The sequence below is a fragment of the Anomaloglossus baeobatrachus genome, chromosome 6 (assembly GCF_048569485.1).
Source record: "Anomaloglossus baeobatrachus isolate aAnoBae1 chromosome 6, aAnoBae1.hap1, whole genome shotgun sequence".
Taxonomy (NCBI): Eukaryota; Metazoa; Chordata; class Amphibia; order Anura; family Aromobatidae; genus Anomaloglossus; species Anomaloglossus baeobatrachus.
In genome coordinates, this window is record NC_134358.1 from 548,682,777 (window position 1) to 548,702,563 (window position 19,787).

Here is a 19,787-nt window from a genome sequence, read left to right on the forward strand (position 1 = left end):
TGTCGGGAGAACCCGTTTGCCCGCATACGCTGGCCCGTGGGATCTCTCTGCCTGAGCGGTGGCTTTTTTATCCCCCTCGTTGGGCTGTTGTCTTCAGTCAGGACTTGGGTGGGAAAGAACCTAAGGTTCAAACCCCAATCAGTGAATTTGACTCAGTCCAGTGGTTTCTGGGCCTCGTTCTGGGTTTGAGTACCCCTCCTGGTGCTCCGTTTCCAGTTGGTTCCCCGGTTCGGTACCGGTGGGCCACTACCCTGTCCCGGTCCCTTACAGTTCCACCAGCCGTCTTCCCAGCTCCTGCAGGCGGCGACCACCGTCTGCCTCCTGGCCACAGGGTATCCGGGCTACGACCCAGATCCCCGACAGACGTTTTACTCTATACATCACCATACATCACCAAGCACAATGCTGAGTCGTACATCACCAAGCACAATGCTGAGTCGTACACCAGCAAGCACAATGCCGAGCCGTACATCACCAAGCACAATGCTGAGCCGTACATCACCAAGCACAATGCCGAGCCGTACATCACCAAGCACAATGCTGAGCCGTACATCACCAAGCACAATGCCGAGCTGTACATCACCAAGCACATTGCTGAGCTGTACATCACCAAGCACAATGCTGAGCTGTACATCACCAAACACAATGCCGAGCCGTACATCACCAAGCACAATGCTGAGCTGTACATCACCAAGCACATTGCTGAGCTGTACATCACCAAACACATTGCTGAGCTGTACATCACCAAGCACAATGCCGAGCTGTACATCACCAAGCACAATGCTGAGCTGTACATCACCAAGCACAATGCTGAGCCGTACATCACCAAGCACAATGCTGAGCTGTACATCACCAAGCACATTGCTGAGCTGTACATCACCAAGCACATTGCTGAGCTGTACATCACCAAACACAATGCTGAGCTGTACATCACCAAGCACAATGCTGAGCTGTACATCACCAAGCACAATGCTGAACTGTACATCACCAAGCACATTGCTGAGCTGTACATCACCAAGCACATTGCTGAGCTGTACATCACCAAGCACATTGCTGAGCTGTACATCACCAAGCACATTGCTGAGCTGTACATCACTAAACACAATGCTGAGTCGTACATCACCAAACACAATGCTGAGTCGTACATCACCAAGCACAATGCTGAGTCGTACATTACCAAGCACATTGCTGAGCCATACATCACCAAGCACAATGCAGAGCCGTACATCACCAAAAACAACACTGAGTCGTACATCACCAAGCACAATGCTGAGTTGTACATCAGCAAGCACAATGCCGAGCCGTACATCACCAAGCACAATGCTGAGCCATACATCACCAAGCACAATGCCGAGCCGTACATCACCAAGCACAATGCCGAGCCGTACATCACCAAGCACAATGCTGAGCTGTACATCACCAAGCAAACTGCTGAGTCGTACATCACCAAACACAATGCTAAGCCGTACATCACCAAGCACAATGCCGAGCCGTACATCACCAAGGACAATGCCGAGCCGTACATCACCAAGCACAATGCCGAGCCATACATCACCAAGGACAATGCTAAGCCGTACATCACCAAGCACAATGCTGAGCCGTACATCACCAAGCACAATGCTGAGCCGTACATCACCAAGCACAATGCTGAGCCGTACATCACCAAGCACAATGCTGAGCCATACATCACCAAGCACAATGCCGAGCCATACATCACCAAGCACAATGCCGAGCCGTACATCACCAAGCACAATGCTGAGCCGTACATCACCAAGCACAATGCCGAGCCGTACATCACCAAGCACAATGCCGAGCCGTACATCACCAAGCACAATGCCAAGTTTTGGATGAAGTGGTGTAAAGAAAAATCAAATCTGCTCCACACCTGCCCGTTGTTGCTTTTCTGCTCCATTGAAGTGAATGATGCTGAGCTGCAATACCACATACAACCTGAGGATATGTGTGATGCTGTTTTTGAAAGAAAGCAGCCATGTTTTTGTAATCATGGACAATCCCTGTAACTTTTCCAACTGGGATTTTTGCAGTTTTGTTTTTCCTTCTGTTTTTCCAACAGCCATTACTTTTTTATTTTTCCATCTACACCACCATAATGAGGGCTTGTTATGGATGTGTTGTACTTAGAGCTACACCATTCTACAAGTGAGGTGAAATGATGAATAAAAAATGCAGAAAAAAAATTACCTGACAATGATTTTTCATGTCTGTTCTATGACTGAAAAATCACATAAAAATGCTTGAAATACTTTTTTTTATTAATTTCTAGTGTAAAAACCACTAGATTGCAAAAATTGCTTCTGGAAAAAAAAAATCTACAGATGCATCAAAAACCTTTAAGGCTTTGTGCGCACAGTGCATTTTTCACTGCGTTTTTGCGCTTCTTTTGGGTGCGTTTTTGGGTGCGTTCTTCCCCAGCAAAGTCTATGACTTTTCATTTTTGCTGTGCGCACCTAACCTTTTTTTAAACTGCGTTTTTGAGCTTAATAAAAAAAAATGGACATGTCAATTCTTTCCTGCGTTTTTCGGCGTTTTCCCCCCATGCAATGCATTGGAAAAACGCAAAAAAACCACAGAAATCAAAGACGCAGCAAAACGCAGCCAAAAAATGCACCAAAACGCGATAAAAACGCATGCGTTTTTGCCGCGATTGCGTTTTTATGCGTTTTTGTGCGTTTTTAGCAGCCAAAAACGCACAAAAATGCAGCGTAAAAAAAACGATGTGTGCGCACATAGCCTTAAAACCGCTTCTACAAACAAACAAAAAAAACAAACAAAAAAAGAACCCTGAAAAACAAAAATTTCCAAAAAAAATGCTCAGAAAACTAAAAACAACCCAAAAATATAGATAAGATGTGCCAGAATTACAAAACCGTAGAGAAAAGGAGTGTTTTTTTATTTGAAAAACAGACATTTATGAACACCAGAGAAAAAAAAAATAGACAGGAGGAGGGGGATGCAGCTGCAGTTTCTCAGTGAAAAAGCAATGGGGAAAGGAGGGCAGAGAAATCACACTGAGGCCTAAAATAATATTGTACTTGGGAAATCCCATAAGTGTTGATTATTCAGAATCACCACATACAAGAAAGCCAGGGCGAAACCAAAACCGAAATTGCACAGGTGCCAGAATGGAAGGTTCTCATACCAGTTGCCACAATCAGTCTGATATTGTAGTGAGCGGACATTTTTGTGGTATTTGCTCTGCATTGGCTCTTCCAGGTGTAATGTTTGGAACAATAGTAGGTAAATAATAGAAATCTATAGAGTGTGAACCAGACATCTGTTACTCCCGGCCACAGTCCGTGAGCAAATACATGAGGCCGAATGAAAACCATCGTTTACAGACACTGCTACGAGCGATGTCAACCAGCTTTAAAAGCCAGGAAAAGTAATATTTTTAAATTATTTCAGATACTTCAAAGTCACGGTCTTGCAGAATAAAAGAATCCAACAGGCGCCACCTGGGGGAAGAATCTGCCCTGTAAAGATTTGGGTTGTTCATCACTGTAGAGCAGAGTCCTGCAGTTTTCTCTGCTGCGGATTTAGCAGAGCTCGGAATGCGGAGATGTCTATAACCCTGCCCATGCCACGGGGTATAACCCCGCCCACACCACTGTCTATAACCCCGCCCACACCACTGATTGTGTATAAGCCCGCCCACACCACTGTCTATAACCCCGCCCACACCACTGATTGTGTATAAGCCCGCCCACACCACTGTCTATAACCCCGCCCACACCACTGATTGTGTATAAGCCCGCCCACACCACTGTCTATAACCCCGCCCACACCACTGATTGTGTATAAGCCCGCCCACACCACTGTCTATAACCCCGCCCACACCACTGATTGTGTATAAGCCCGCCCACACCACTGTCTATAACCCCGCCCACACCACTGATTGTGTATAAGCCCGCCCACACCACTGTCTATAACCCCGCCCAAACCACTGATTGTGTATAACCCCACCCACATCGCAGATTATGTTTAACCCCTCACACACCACTGATTGTGTATAACCCCTCACACACCACTGATTGTGTATAACCCCGCCCACACCACTGATTGTGTACACCCTCGCCCACACCACTGTCTATAACCCCGCCCACACCATTGTCTATAACCCCGCCCACACCACTGATTGTGTATAACCCTGCCCACACCACTGATTGTGTATAACGGCTGCCCACACCACTGATTGTGTATAACCCTGACCACACCACTGATTGTGTATAACCCCGCCCACACCACTGATTGTGTATAACCCTGCCCATATCACTGATTGTGTATAACCCCGCCCACACCACTGATTGTGTATAACCCTGCCCACACCACTGACTGTGTATAACCCCACCCACACCACTGATTGTGTATAACCCCACCCACACCACTGATTGTGTATAACCCCACCCACACCACTGATTGTGTATAACCCCACCTACACCACTGATAGAGTATAACCTCACCCACCACCACTGATTGTGTATAACCCCGCCCACATCACTGATTGTGTATAACCCCGCCCACACCACTGATTGTGTATAACCCTGCCCACACCACTGATTGTGTATAACCCCGCCCACACCACTGATTGTGTATAACCCTGCCCACACCACTGACTGTGTATAACCCCACCCACACCACTGATTGTGTATAACCCCGCCCACACCACTGATTGTGTATAACCCTGCCCACACCACTGATTGTGTATAACCCTGCCCACAGCACTGCCCAACACCACTGATTAGCACCTTTTTGTGTACACTGTATAGTAATAGAAAGCTGCCAGCATGGTTGGACCAGTAGGCACGGGACATCTAGTCCTGTAGTGATAATCTCCTGTTGATAAAACACTGATTTTCTTGAAACTACAACAAGTTGCTGAATAAGTGGAACATCATTTGAATCAATCAGGGTCTCTGCCCCTACATCGGGGAAAAAAAAATCACATATACATCCGTGTAATTTTTTTCCTGATGAAGATAAGAAATTTCACTGAAACACTTAAAAATGATATCACTGATCTCTACCTTGATCATTTTTTCTGCACAGAAGTTCGGCATATTCCCCATTCACCGCCAGCTTTGGTTTTTTTTTATCAGAAAATGAACTGTTTCTTAAATCAGGTTTTGGTGTTAGGCCTTGTGCACATGCTGTGTTTTTTTTTGTCACGTTTTTTGGTGCTGTTTGTTCCTTTTCCCAGCAAAGTCTATGAGAATTCAAAAATGCTGTGTACACATTGCTTCTTTTTTTCCTTGCCGTTCTGGGGGCAGAAAAAAAGAAGCAGCGTGTCAGTTCTTTTCTGCGTTTTGTAGCCTTTCCAGCCATTGAATAGATTAAAAAAATGCATGGCACAAAAACGTACCAAAAAACGCATGCATTTTTTGTTGCATTTTCCAGCCACAAGATGTGTTTTACTGCCACAAAGTGTGGTTTTTAGGTGCGTTGTTTTTTTTTTAAAAAAAAAACAAAACATTTGCCAATATTTATTTTTTTCATAACATAATCTTTATTAAAAAAAATAAAGTAATCTAATAATAATAATAATAATGTGGCGCCCTGGACAAGCCAGGACGTCACAAGCACTACACCAACACACCCTAAACCCCGGTCAGGCACACCAAAGTCAAACACAAAATCCTTGTTGCCTTCCTCCAGGGGCTGATGTCCACACCAGGGGGTGGGCCAGGCGGTTGGTCCCGCCCACCGAGGAGTTCACAGTCCTGGAGGCCGGAAAAGTAGACAGATCAGTTTTGGAGTGAAGTGGTAAAGGAGCAGACTGACCGTGTCCGGGTGTGTGGCCCGGGCGCAAACAGCAAGGTTGGCAGACGGTGGTAACCGTCTGCAGGAGAGGCCTATTGGAGCTAGCCGTAAGGACCGTGTACGGGCGGTGGCCCGGCGGTACCGGACCGGTACGCAAAGAGAAGCCAGCACCATCCAGCAGGGGCTTACGGACCCCGACAAGGCTAGGAGTCGCCGTGCAATTTGTCAAATCCGTTAGCGAAGGGAACCTCCTGGGTTTCCCAGCAGCCAAGTCCCGACAGAAGGCAACAGTCCAACCGGTAGAGGGAAACACAGTCACCGCCAAGGCTAAAGTTCCCAGGGCCAGAGCCTGCGGGCAAAAGGGGCTCCTTCAGCAACCTTCAAGCTGGGGAGCGGGTTACCGGTGGGAACCCAGTGGAACCGTTTACACTACACAGGTGCAGGGAAAGGCAGTCACCATCAACCTGCCGGGAGGAGAAACACTGCAGCCGTCTGTGGGACCTGTCCATCCAGCCGTTTGTTTTACCGGAGACTTTGTGTACATCATTGGCTGAGTGAGTACCACCGTGCCGGGCGGCACAGCGCTGCCCCCGCGACCCTGCACCTCGCCAGGCCCCGTAACCCGCCTGCCATCCATCCCTACCCCATCACCGGGCCCCAGGACAACCAACCCCCTACCCACGGAGGGGAGAACCAACATCCAAGCTGCTTCCTGTCATCGCTCCCGGGATCCCCGTCCAGAGCAGCGGTGGTGTCACCAACCTCACCACAACCGTGGGTGGCGTCACGGACAATAAATCCCCAAAACCAAACCCCTTTTCACTCACGGGCGAGGAGCGCCGCTCGAGTCCCCGGGATCCGGCCCACCGCTCGAGCCACCACCGAGCAGCAGCAGCAGCAGCCGGACCCGAGCAGTGGGAGAGCGCAGCGTCCCCTCCTCCGCCCGCGACAATAATAATAATAATAATAGTAATCTTGCAGTTCTCACACTGGCCACTGGGGCTGTTTTAGACTTATACTTCCTGTCCCTTACAGTAAGAGTTTTCAGTAGCCTCCTTGTCATCAGAGGCAGGGTGACAATGACAGGTAAAACCTATATACACGGCTGGTAACACAGGATCCACCAATCACAATGGGTGATGTCACAGCTGACCCTCCTCCCATCCCATCACAATGACCTGGTGACCAGAGGGGGAGCAAGAATGACTACAGAGCCGCCAGCGAGGCTGCCTTATGAAAACAACCATGCTTCCCAAAATTCCCAGATTAAGCAGGACTGTTCCAATTTCAGGGCTCCCTCCCGCAGTCCCGCTGTTCACTGCTTTTGTTCCAACTTCTATCCTCAGTTTAGTGAATAAATTAACTCAAGAAAAGCAGTGCATAAATTAATTTCTCATTTGCTCTGATGTCCCAGACAGGGCTAGAACTCATCAGCTTGTGAGCAAGTTATCTATAGGCACTAGCAGCTCTACCATTGAGCCAAAGCCTATACTGTGAGACAGGAGAGGATTTGGTAATCTTGACCTCTATTGCATGCAAAGAAGCCAGAAGCAAATTATTCAGCTACATATTGATATAGATAGATATATACTATATCTCTATGTAGCTCAAGGAAGAAGTCAGATTTAGAGCTGAGCAAGTACCTAACTATTCGTGCTCGCTATACTCCTAATGAGTACTGTGTAATAAATGTTCATTCTGAATAGTGTGTGCAATGCAAGTCAATGGGGAAAAACTCTCAAAGTAACGAGTAACCCAAATGCCGTACTATTCCTGCGAGTAGCGAATAGTGCGGAATTCGGGTTACTTGTTACATTGCGAGTATTACCCATTGACGTGCATTGCACACGCTATTCGGAATGAATACACGAGTATTTGACAGTACTTGTTATGAGTACCTACAATAGCCCTCAGTCCAGTACACCACTGCGCAACCAGCTCTGTCCTCACCTATTGTACCATCACCCATTCCCTGTAGACTGTGAGCCCTCGCGGGCAGGGTCCTCTCTCCTCCTGTACCAGTCTGTTTTGTACTGTTAATGATTGTTGTACGTATACCCTCTTTCACTGTAAAGCGCCATGGAATAAATGGCGCTATAATAATAAATAATAATAATAATAATAATGAGTATAGCGAGTACGAATAGTTAGGCACTCGCTCAACTCTAGTCAGATTCTTTTGTTCCCATAAAACTACTATAAAGAAATGAGAAAAAAAGACAAAAACATAACTTTCTGACCCCTAACTGGAATCAAACCAGAAACTTTCAAACACATAACAGCAGCCCTAGCTGTCCTAGCTGTAGAGCCACCAACTTTGATGATGTCAGAGGAAGGATTTTGCATAGATTAACCTGCATTAAAGCGTTTGATTACACAGAACATAGAGATCCATTTTACAAAGCATCTCTGTGTCCTGTATTCTAGAAGGAGAGGAAAAAAATATTTCTTCTAATAAAATTACTAAAAATAATTAAAAAAGATAGAAAAACACCTCGGTTACTTACCGGTAGCCGGTTTTTCCAGAACCAATGACAGCACCACGTGAGAGAGGGATCCGCCCAGCGGGGACAGGAAACCATTCTGAAATAAAATACCTCTCCCCTTCGTCAGTTGATTACCGAGAATTGAGAGGACCTCCAACAAACGTTAGAACTTAACTCTATCACCAACTATAACACACACACATGCACACCCAGAATAGTGCACACTAAGGGTGAAAAGGGAGGGATTATATGGGTGCTGTCATGGGTTCTGGAAAAAACGGCTACCGGTAAGTAAGCAAGGTATTTTCCCCTCGCCCATGACAGCACCACGTGAAAGATTTCCAGAGAATAACGTATAAGGGAGGGACCAACGTCTCAAGCACCCTTCTACAAAACGAGAGATCAGCCGAGGAGGATAGATCCAACCGATAGTGACGGAAGAAAAAGGAGAATGTGAAGACCAGGTAGCGGTCCTACAAATCTGGTCAATAGATACCTGCGTCTTCTCAGCCCCGGAGGGTGACACCGCACCGGTGGAAAGGGCCCTTAAGCTCTCAGGGAAGGCAGCCCCACTAGATGAGTAGGCTAAGCAATGGCCTCCCTAATCCACCTAGAGATGCAGTTTCACACCCACAGACCTTTCCTACTACAGAGAGGGCTATGAAAAAGCACTGTTTTCCCCACACTATGTGTCTTACTTCAACCGCCGTATTCCAGAACAAGGTCTCCCATCAAGGGCAGGAAACCAACTGACGAAGGGGAGAGGTACCGCCATTTTATTTCAGATTGGTTTCCTGTCCTCGCTGGGCGGATCCCTCTCTCACGTGGTGCTGTTATGAGTGAGGGGAAATGTATTATTAATTTTATTGCGCTTTTTTTTAACAATTAATAAACATGACAAATCAGCAAATAATATGTACATATTTGGTGTCCCTTTAATTGTAACGACCCGAACAACACAGCGATCACATTATTTATGGGTATCGGTAAATGTTGGAAAAAAAAAATATGGCACAATTCATTATTTTTCTAAAATCTACAAAAAAGTAATATGTCATATAGTGACACTTATCAATATGAGAAAGTTCTGGCTGCTCTGAATGAATGAATGTACAGTTCAGGTCTTCTGCTGAACATCTCTCATTGCCAAATGGGTGTGGTTTGGGGTGTGGTTAGAGGCGTGGTCAAAATTTGCCATATTAGGAAACAAAAAACTCCCAAAAAAGGTGTTTAAAAAAAGAAATTAGCACAAATAAACTTGTCATTTTTGAGCTTTTCAAAATCTCCTATTGCTCATACAGTTTACTTTAAGACTCCATACTCCTGTTGACTCTTTTAGAGAACCACTACTTTTCCCAGATATGTCTGGATCTGCAGATATTCTAACATTAAGGGGTATTCCTATAAGGTCTTATTCAGACGTCCATTTTTTTTCTTATGAGTGAAAAAAAACACTGATTTTCATCAGTCTTTTGGTTTAGATTATCATCAGTGTTTGGTCAGTTTGTCCGGTTTTACCACGAGTGCTTCATCAGTTTTTTTTCCAAAGAGTTTAATCCATGACTTAAAAGAGACTTTACCGGTATTTTGTTTGGCGGACCTGCCAAAAAATTGGATATGTGAATGGCCCCAGACTATAATGGGTAGGCGTTCTTTCCATCCAAAATTTGGATAGAGCATGTATATCATAAACTGATGTCTGAATAAGTACTGAGAAAAAAAAAGAACTTCTAGCTCATTGGAGAGGGTCTGACCCCCACCATTGATTGCCAGAAGGCACTGCTGCTCTTCATTTCCTATGAGAGTGCCATTGATCTCCATGTAAGGCGTTGAGCTCAGCTTTCTTCCACAGTCCCATAGCAAATGAATATAGTGGCAGGACCCCCGCTCCATCCCTGTGGGTAGTCTATATCCTCAACTGGATGACTGTAGTCTTAGGAGTGCACTGTCCAAATATTTCTCCAGCACCTGATGAAGTCTAGTTTCGCCGTTAAACATGGCAATAGGTCATTTGAAAATGGTCTGAGACTTCTAAACCAGATAAGCCCCGTATTGCATACTGTACAAGGGGGGGAGGGGGGTTATACATACAATACATATCACATTGCCTGTTTTTGTTGTTTTTTTATTATTTTGGTTTTCATTTCCTTTAAGTTGCGCTTTTTTAAAGTCTATTCTATGTGTAACGCTCTGGACTAGCCAGGTAGTCACAAACATAACATCACATACACACCCTCCCCTGGATAGTCTACATCAGTCAAACAAAATCCTTGTTGCCTCCCTCCAGGGGCTGATGTCCACACCTGGTGGGGCGGAGCCAGGCAGTTGGCCCCACCCACCGAGGAGTTCACAGGCCTGGAGGCGGGAAAAAGCAGCTAGTCAGTTCAGTTCAGTTCAGTTCAGTTGTGGAGTGGAGAGGTTCAGTTTGGAGGTCGAAGTGAGAGGAGAGAAACTGTTGGTGTCTGGGTCGGAGCCCAGGCACGGTCAGCAAGGTCGTCAGATGGTGGTGGCCGTCTGCAGGAGGTGGTGCAAGTCAGCGGAACCGTAGGACCGGGGACGGGCGGTGGTCCGCCGGTACCGAACCGGGGAGCAGATCTGTACCAAGCACAAAGGCAGGGCCATCAGACCCCGACCAGGCTAGGAACCGCCGACAACGGTCAAATCCGAGAGTGACCGGAACCCCAGGGATTCCCTAACACCCAAAACCCGACAGAAGGCAACCGTCCACACAGTGAGGGTAAAAAGCCACCGCCATAGGCTAGAGATCCAAGGGCCAGCGCCTGCGGGCAAAACGGGCTCCTTCGGTACATACACGTCGGGGAGCGGACTACCGTTGGGAAACCATCGGAGTCAATACATTCTACAAAAGTGCAGGGAAAGACAGCCACCATCACCTGTCCGGGGAGAGCAAAAACACTGCAGCCGGCTGCGGGACCCGTCCATCCAGGCGTTTTGTTTACCAGAGACTCTGTGAATCTGTGCCTGAGTGAGTACAACAATGCCATCCGGCACCGCGCTGTGCTGCCTCCGCAACCCTGCACCCCAGCTACCCTGCCTTCCCGTATCACAACCGGGCCCCGGGATCACCAACCCCTACCCACGGAGGGGGAAACAACATCCTAGCTGCTCCCTGCCATCGCTCCCGGGATCCCCGTCACCAGCAGCGGTGGTGCCCATTATCACCACGACCCATGGGTGGCGTCACAAACTATCTCCCCAAACAAACCACCCCCTTTTCACTCGTGGGCGAGGAGCGCTGCTCGAGTCCCAGGGTCCGGCCCACCACTCGAGCCACCGAGCAGCAGCAGCCCCGGACCCGAGCGTAGCAACATATGCATTTGTGTTTTTTTTATGTTTATCATTGTGGAAATATGTAATGTAGAGATACTAGCTGGATAGTGAAAATCAATATTCATAAATCTTCCCTATTAAAACGCGATATTTTATTGTAAATACTAAAACCAACACCGTAAGTGAAACAACTTAAAGGGAACCTGTCACCAGATTTGGGGCCTATAAGCTGCGGCCACCACCAATGGGCTCTTATATACAGCATTCTAACATGATGTATATAAGAGTCCAGGCCGCTATATGTAAAACGTAAAAATTACCTCATAATAATCACCTAAGGGGTGGTGCGGTGCAGACTGGTCGGTCTCCGTTCTCTGGGCGCCTCCTCTTTCGGCCATCTTTGTCCTCCTTCCTCTGAAGCCTGGGTGCGTGACGCGTCCTATGTCATCCACACTCGCCAACACTGGGGTCCTGCGCAGGACCTCAATGCCGGCATGAGTGGATGATGTAGGACATGTCACGCACCCAGGCTTCAGAAGAAGGAGGACAAAGATGGCCGAAAGAGGAGGCACCGGCAGCGACCCTTTAGGTGAGTATTATAAAGTGATTTTTACATTCTACACAGCGGCCTGGTCTCTTATATACAGAATGTTAGAATGCTGTATATAAGAGCCCACAGATGGTGGCCGCAGCTTATAGGCCCCAAATCTGGTGACCGGTTCCCTTTAACACAAGCTAAAGTGCACAGGAAGGTATATTGCATAAGGGTCAGCCATCTTCTTTCCTGTGCACTTTAGTTTGTGTTAAGTTGTTTCACTTACGGTGTTGGTTTTAGTATTTACAACAAAATATTGCTTTTTAATAGGGAAGATTTATGCATATTGTTTATCATTGTGGGCAAGGTTTGCCGCTTTCGGATGTTTTCGGCCCAATTTATTAATTAAATTAAAAAAAACAACAAAAAAAACAATTTTTTTTTTTGTTCAAATATACTCCCGTCCTTTCCTCTGGAGTGATTTTATATTTATCTGAATTTTTTTTACATGTGTCATTGTAGTGGAACACACAACCTGTTAGTGTAAAAAAAAACCATGCAACCCCCCCCCCCCCAAAAAAAAACAGGTTAAAATGAGAAATAAAGAGTAGTTTTTTATTTTGAAGGATTTGGTGCAAAAATAGTCAATGAGTAAGAAAGGTGATTTAAAAAAAACAACATTGATTCCACCCTAAATCTGCTATAATAATATATATATATCAGGAACACTGTCAATTCAGAACTACTACTGCGCTGCTGAGGATACGACACACATCAAGGAGATTCCTCCAAGCTGGACTAGAACCAAGTGATGGACAATGGAGCTTAATCTGAGATGGCTGGGCCTGCAAAGTCCGGACCATCTCAGATTATGCCTTATTGGTCGGTTCTATTCAACCTTGGTGTTTCCGGACAAAAAATAATTTTTATTTTTTTCTTTTGTCATTGTTTTTTGTTTCTTTTCTTCATACGGCGCTAGAGATGTGCATTTTCTGGTGTAAATAGAAATACATTTTTCCCTTTAATTTATTAGATCACAAGCAAAAAAAACAAAAGTATGAAGAAAAAACAAAAAAAAACAAAAGCCAATGACAAAAGAAAAAAATAAAAATTATTTTTTGTCTGGAAACACAAAGGTGAACTAGAACCCACCAATGGACAACAGAGCTTAATCTGAGATGGCTGGATCTGCATGATCTATTCTAGACTAACTCAGATTAAGCCTTATTGTCCATTGGTGGGTTCTAGTCCACCTTGGTGTTTCCAAACAAAAAATAATTTTTATTTTTTTCTTTTGTCATTGTTTTTTCTTCATACTTCTTTGGTTTTTTTGCTTGTGATCTAATAATTTAAACAGAATAATGTATTTATATTTGCACCAGGCAATACACATCTCTAGCGCCTCCTTAACTCTGACCTTGACTGCGCTACTGCTGTTGTCTGTCACACAGGTGGATTTCCTGATGAAGAAGTGGGGTAGCACTTCGTAACGTCTAGAGCAAGGGTTGGGAATAATGATGAGCGAGTTTTGAAGTCTTCGGATTCGCGATACTCATACCAAGTGCTGTCTAATATTCGCGTATTCATTCCGAATAGTGTGTGCAATGCAAGTCACTGGGGAATACTCGCAATGTAACGAGTAACCCGAATGCCGCACTATTCGCTACTCGCACGAATAGTGTAGCTCATTACATTGCGAGTATTCTGAGTATTCATTGCGGAATGAATCGCAGCATGCTGTGTTTGGCAACGATTCTTGGCTCACGCACCACCATACAAGTCTATGGGAGCGTTATATGTCATCTGATTGCAGTGCGATGTATGCAGAGACAGGCCGGGAAGGAGATGGGAAAAAAGTGATCCTTCCCTCTTCTCCGCACCTGTGATAAGATCGCATCACAATCGCATGACCGTTGGCTGACGCTCACAGCAGAGGGTCATTAGCATATCCCTTCTGATGCCCTGCGCAAGTGGAACCGTACCCTAACAAGAATAGTGGAATACACTACCGGGCTGCCAAATGTGGAGTCGACTGGTATCGGTGGTGTATAGTGATAACAGCGGTGTCCGCAGCTGTGAAAGACACCAAGGTATTAGGGAAACTTCCGGGTTAAAAAAGGCATAGGTGGCCAGTAGTGGTGCAGTGAAAACACCATGTGACCAGTTACTGAAGTGTCCGCGTCCAGAGTTGCTTGGAAGATGGGATGCATGCATACAGCGCATGCTCCTGTGACGTGACCATTGAAAGGAGGAAGCAGTCTGTGTACAAAGTGCGCATGCGTTGGTGTTGTGAGTGAGAGCCAGGGTTAGGCTCCGGATGCACAGGAAGCCGTCACTCGTGATATAAGGCGCCCGCTCTCCTGAAAGATTTTTAGCTTTATTATTGTTTTTATTAAAGATTTGCCTGCGAGCGTTTTCCTTCAGAGCTGCCTTCAATTGGTCCAAAAGTTCAACGTAATACCTTGCATTGAAGGTGGAACCCTTTTGAAGGTAGTTCACTAGCAGCACGCCCTTCTTATCCCAGAACACAGACACGATCACCTTAGTGGCTGATTTTTGCACACTGCACTTCTTTGGACGAGGAGAACCACTGTGCCTCCACTCGTTTGACTGCTCCTTGATTTCAGGGTCATACAAATAAATCCAGGTCTCATCCATAGTGACCAGTCGCTCCAGGAAGTTCTTATCAGTCTGGAAACGCTGACAAATTAAGTTTTCACTCACATGCTTCTCTGATCTGTTGTCAAACATTTCGGGACCCACTTTGCAGATGGCTTCCTCATGTCCAAATGTTCTTGGATAATGACACAAATACGTTCACGGGAAATCCCCATGATGTCTGCTATTACTTTAGCTGAAATTCGTGGATTCTCCAGTACGAGGTTGTGCACAGCATCGACGATCTCCGGAACAACAACCACTCTCAGTCGTCCAGGACGTTCCTAATCATTGGGGCTGAAGTGGCCCGATTTAAATTTGTCACCCAGTTCTTAACTGTGGAATATGAAGGGCAGTGATCCCCCAATGTCTGCGACATATCACCATGAATATCCTTCGTAAAAACACCAAGGCGAACTAGAACCCATAGATGGACCTGCAAGATCTGGACCAACTCATGTTAAGCCTTAATGTCCATTGCTGGGTTCTAGTCCACCTTGGAGTTTCCAGACAAAAAAAAAAAAAAAAATTATTTTCCTTTATCATCGTTTTTTTTAATTTTTCTTCATACTTCTTTGTTTTTTTTGCTTGTGATCTAATAAATTAAACAGTACAATGTATTTCTATTTGCACCAGACAATACACATCTCTAGCGCCTCGTTTTTGAACGCTAACTCACTGTCATGTGTTTTCTTTGGTGCCTTGTTTGAATAACCAGTGTAGCACCCATGGGGCAGGGGTTGATTACTCGTCGCCGAGCCAGTGATGTCGGGACAGGGGAATGTCACTGGTGGCCCTTACCCAGCTTCGTGGCTCCGAGGTGTACAGGAAAAGGGGAATGATGGAAATGGGATGAGGATGGGTGATGATGAGGCTGATAGGAGTTGGAGTTGTCTCATGATGCCACCTGCGGTGTGTGGCCAGGGATCAGCCACCACTGAGATCGCTGTCCTCTGGGGCGGATGGTGTCGCAGCTAGGATAGTTCAGCTTCCCGCAGGTGAAGCTAGGCCCCAGGGAGGATGATGGAGGTTGTAGCAGTGGCCGTTGGCGCTGGAGTGCCGTTTTTCGCCTTGATGGGCCCCAGCTGATCCCAGATAATTCGGAGGTCACTGCCGGTGTTCCCACTGTGTGTCCTTTCTAGTCGGGGTCCCTCCAATCCCATGGATGCAATGTGGAATTGGCTGCGGGTGTCTCCTGCACTCTCCGCAGACCCTGGAGTCCCCGGTAGCTGTGGAGAACCCGGGCCTGCTCCAAGCCACGGGTCCTGTGGTGCTCCCACAAGTGTAGGGTAGAAAGATGATGCCTGGACCGAGGTCCTGACTGTGCTCCTCACCCCAAGCTGTGCCCTAGGTTAACTGCCTATGTGTGAAGATGCTCCTTCCTTTTCCCTAAGTGGTGCCCGCCCGCCAGTTGGTTGTCCTAGTGACCGGGAAAGTCCCATGCCTCGTGATGGCTACCCCCCCCATCTACCCTAGGCCAACCCCGGTGGGAAAGCACCTGACTGTGTGTGGTTTGTGAATATGAGAAACACCAGCAATTAACCTCTTCCTTACTCGGGATGAGTGGATGAGTATTGCACCTTACGTGAGATGCAGTACCCTGCGGCGAAAGAAGAGAAAAAAACGAAAAAAGAGTAACCATAAAAGATCAGAGAAAACGACATGTGGATAGTCACCGTAACAAGAATAGTGGAATATATTACTGCTGCCAAATGTGGAGTGGCCTGGTATCGGTGGCGTATAGTAATAACATCCGTGTCCACCGCTGTGAAAGGTGCCAAGGTATCAAGGAAACTTCCAAGTTAAAAAAGGCATAGGTGGCCAGTAGCGCTGCAGTGAAAGCACCGTGGGACCACTCATGGAAGTGGTACGCATACAGCACATGCGCCTGTGATGTGGCCATTGAAAGGAGGAAGCGGTCTGTGTACAAAGTCCGCATGCGTTGGTGATGTGAGCGAAAAAGAGGCGGGGTTAGGCTCCGGACACATAGGAAGCCATAACCCGGGATATAAGGCGCCCGCTCTCTTGATAGTTTAGCGTTATTTTTTTTTTTTTATTAAAGATTTGTCTGCGAGCCAGATGCAGCCATCAAAACAGCCACATCTGCCTCACGAGCCATAGGTTCCCGACCCCTGGGGAAGAGAATTAAACCGCTTTGCATTATACCTCTCCTAGATGTGTGTCGGATCTCCAGCAGCGCAGTAGTAGTTCTACATTTACAGCGTTCCCGAGTGACTTTTTTAGCACGTGGACTCTGCAGCATCTGGTTACAAGCTTAATATCTGGTTGTGTGATTCACAACCCAATAAGGCACATTCTCTTATTCCTCTTAGGGTACGGTTCCACTTGCGCACAGCTTCCAATGTGAGAGCATCAGCAGCAATATGCAAATGACCCTCTGCTGCAAGCGTCAGCCGAGGGTCATGCGACTGTGATGCGATCTTGCAATCGGATCACTGCTGCGGAGCAGTGGGGAGGGAGCACTTTCTCTCCATCTCCTCCCAGGCCTATTTCTGTGTACATCGCACTGCAGTCGGATGACATGCGAGTGCAGTGCGATTTTTTACACGCTCCCATAGACTTGTATGGGGGTGCTTTGAGCCGAGACTCGCAGACAATCGCAGCATGCTGTAATTTATTTCTCATGCCGATATGGCATGAGAAATCAATCGCAGATGGACCCTGCCCCATAGTTTTGCACTAGAGTGAGAGCAATCCGAGTGCAACTGTACCCTTATTCTGTGTTACTGGGTAAGACCCTATTGTGCTTTTTCCCCTCCAGCTTTTTAAAAAAATATATAAGAATATAAGAAGTGAAAAGAATCACTAAATTGCCATTGACATTGTTACCCATATTCATAATAATATTTAATAAAATATATAGAGAGGGAGGAGGGGGATGCAGCTGCAGTTTCTCAACATGGAAAAATTATAAAATAAAAGAACAACCTTCAAACGCAATATTTTTCCATTTTGTTTCCTGTCTTTAGTTCCGGTTTCACAGCCCGTTATTGACAGCGAGCCATCGTACGGAACGGTGGAGAACGTGGGGAACCTCACCTTTAAATGTCATGTATCGAAAGGGACCCGAGTGATATATGAATGGCTAAAGAATGGAAGCCCCCTGCAGAACAGCTCCAGCTACATCTTCTCCCGGGACAAGTCCATCTTCACTATTGCTCCGGTGATGAAGACTGATATCGGGAATTACAGCTGCCTGGCCTCAAATTACATCAGCGAGATGGAGAGTGACGTCATTGCGCCAATCATATACTGTGAGTGTCCCGGAGCTTAGAAGTGACCAGGATTTGACACCCTATCTATATAAAGGTCACTTACAGATGTAGCAGACGCCAACATGACACTTATTTTTTTTTTTTAATTGAGTTCCTAGAAATCCAGGAGGTGTCATAATGACGTCATCATATTTTGTAGACATCACTTCTCAGCATGTGCTGTGTACATTGGGGCAGGGGTACCTTCCCTACTGTCATAAAAAGCAGGGTTACAGTAAAAAGTTTCACCTGTTCCCAAACACTAGAGGTGGTATAACAGGATCACACCCAGGTGATGGGGAACCTCCTCCGCCCTCCTCCTTTCCCCTCACAGAGCATGCTCACTACTCTCCCCCATAGCCGTAAATAGGGTTTGTTTTCTGATAGAGGTTTATGTTCAGGCGACTGCTGAAAATAACAACAAATGTCATTATGTCTGGTTAATGAGCAATAAAAAAGGGAAGTTTTCCCAGAAATAACATTCATGGCTCATCAGCACCACCCCGGGGACCCCAGTAATCTGTAGAAAGTAAGGCGTCAGGGGTATGTGACGGGGTCTCGGGAATACTCGTCACCGGGTCGGTGAGGGTCAGGGAATGTCAGCCCAGTTTTATGACATTGTTGGTGTCAATAAAAGGGATGATGGATGATGAAGGGATTGGAGATGTTGGGAATAGTTGTCTCGTGACGCCACCTGTGGTAGGCAGCTATGAGGGAAGCCACCGCTGCGGGATGTCACTCTCTCCTGGGGAGGATGGTAACGCAGCTCAGGTGTTTCAGCTATCCACAGGTAGAGCTAGGCCCCAAGGAGGATGATGGTGGTAGTAGTGGCCGATGGCGCCGGAGCGCGGGGCGCCGGCAATAAAAGGACAACACAGGGGCTGCGGTCAAAGTTCTTTTACTGCAATGTCGTCACCCTTGGAGTGCTGATTTCTGCCGTGATGGGCCCCAGCCGATCCCAGATAGTTCAGAGGCCACCATCGGTGTTGTGGACTGTGAGACCTTCCTTTCTGCGCTTTGCTGTGTGGGTCCCTGCGACATGAAACTACACAGAGACCCCGTGTCCTTGGGTTTAGTTTCCGTCCCGTTTAGCAGGCAGCTCAAGTCCTTTGTTGGGCCTGACTGTGATCATGACTCCTGGCTCTATTTGCTTCTGTGCCCCGGGACCTTTGTGGTGGGCAATGGGACATGAAATACCCCTTCCTGGCAGATTCTGATGGCAAAACGTGAAGTGTATGCCACCCTAGGGCTCTGCACCCTGTCTGCACTGGTGCTGAGGAAGCTATTGAGCTCTACCTCCAGCTACCGTATTCCGCCTACGTCTTACAGGCTCCACCAAGTAAACTCCTGCTTCCTCTTTTCTCCCTGAAGGAGCTCTTAAGCAGTCCCTTCAGTCGGTCCCGAGAGAGCTCTTAAGCACTCCTCTCAGTGACCGTGCTCCTGACTCTTCAGAGTCTGTAACTGTTCTGAGGTAAAAGTCTGTGTGTTACTTAACTTCCCCAGTGCTGCCCCCACCTTCCTGGTGACTCAGTAGTGCCTGGGAAAGTCCCGTTGCTATGGTGACCACCTCTAGCCCAGTTCCAGTGGTAAAGCACCTAAGTGTGTTTGTTTTAGTGATGCACACCAGCGATTAACCTCTTCCTTACCCAGGATGAGTATTGCACCTTAAGTGAGATGCAATACCCTGTGGCGACTGAAGTCTCAGGGGCACCACATATGCATTTAGGAGATGTAGTCAGAGATCTGTATTTAGGGGGCTTGGCC

At 46.8% G+C, this 19,787-nt stretch overlaps 1 protein-coding gene across 1 annotated transcript in view; it reads left to right on the forward strand.

The window, feature by feature from the left end:
• Nucleotides 1-19,787, forward strand: part of HEPACAM2 (HEPACAM family member 2) — a 194,002-nt gene that overhangs the window by 85,807 nt on the left and 88,408 nt on the right. The window contains exon 3 of the mRNA XM_075315658.1: nt 17,739-18,023. Coding sequence (XP_075171773.1) covers nt 17,739-18,023 — 285 coding nt within the window. The remainder of the gene's footprint in view (nt 1-17,738; nt 18,024-19,787) is intronic.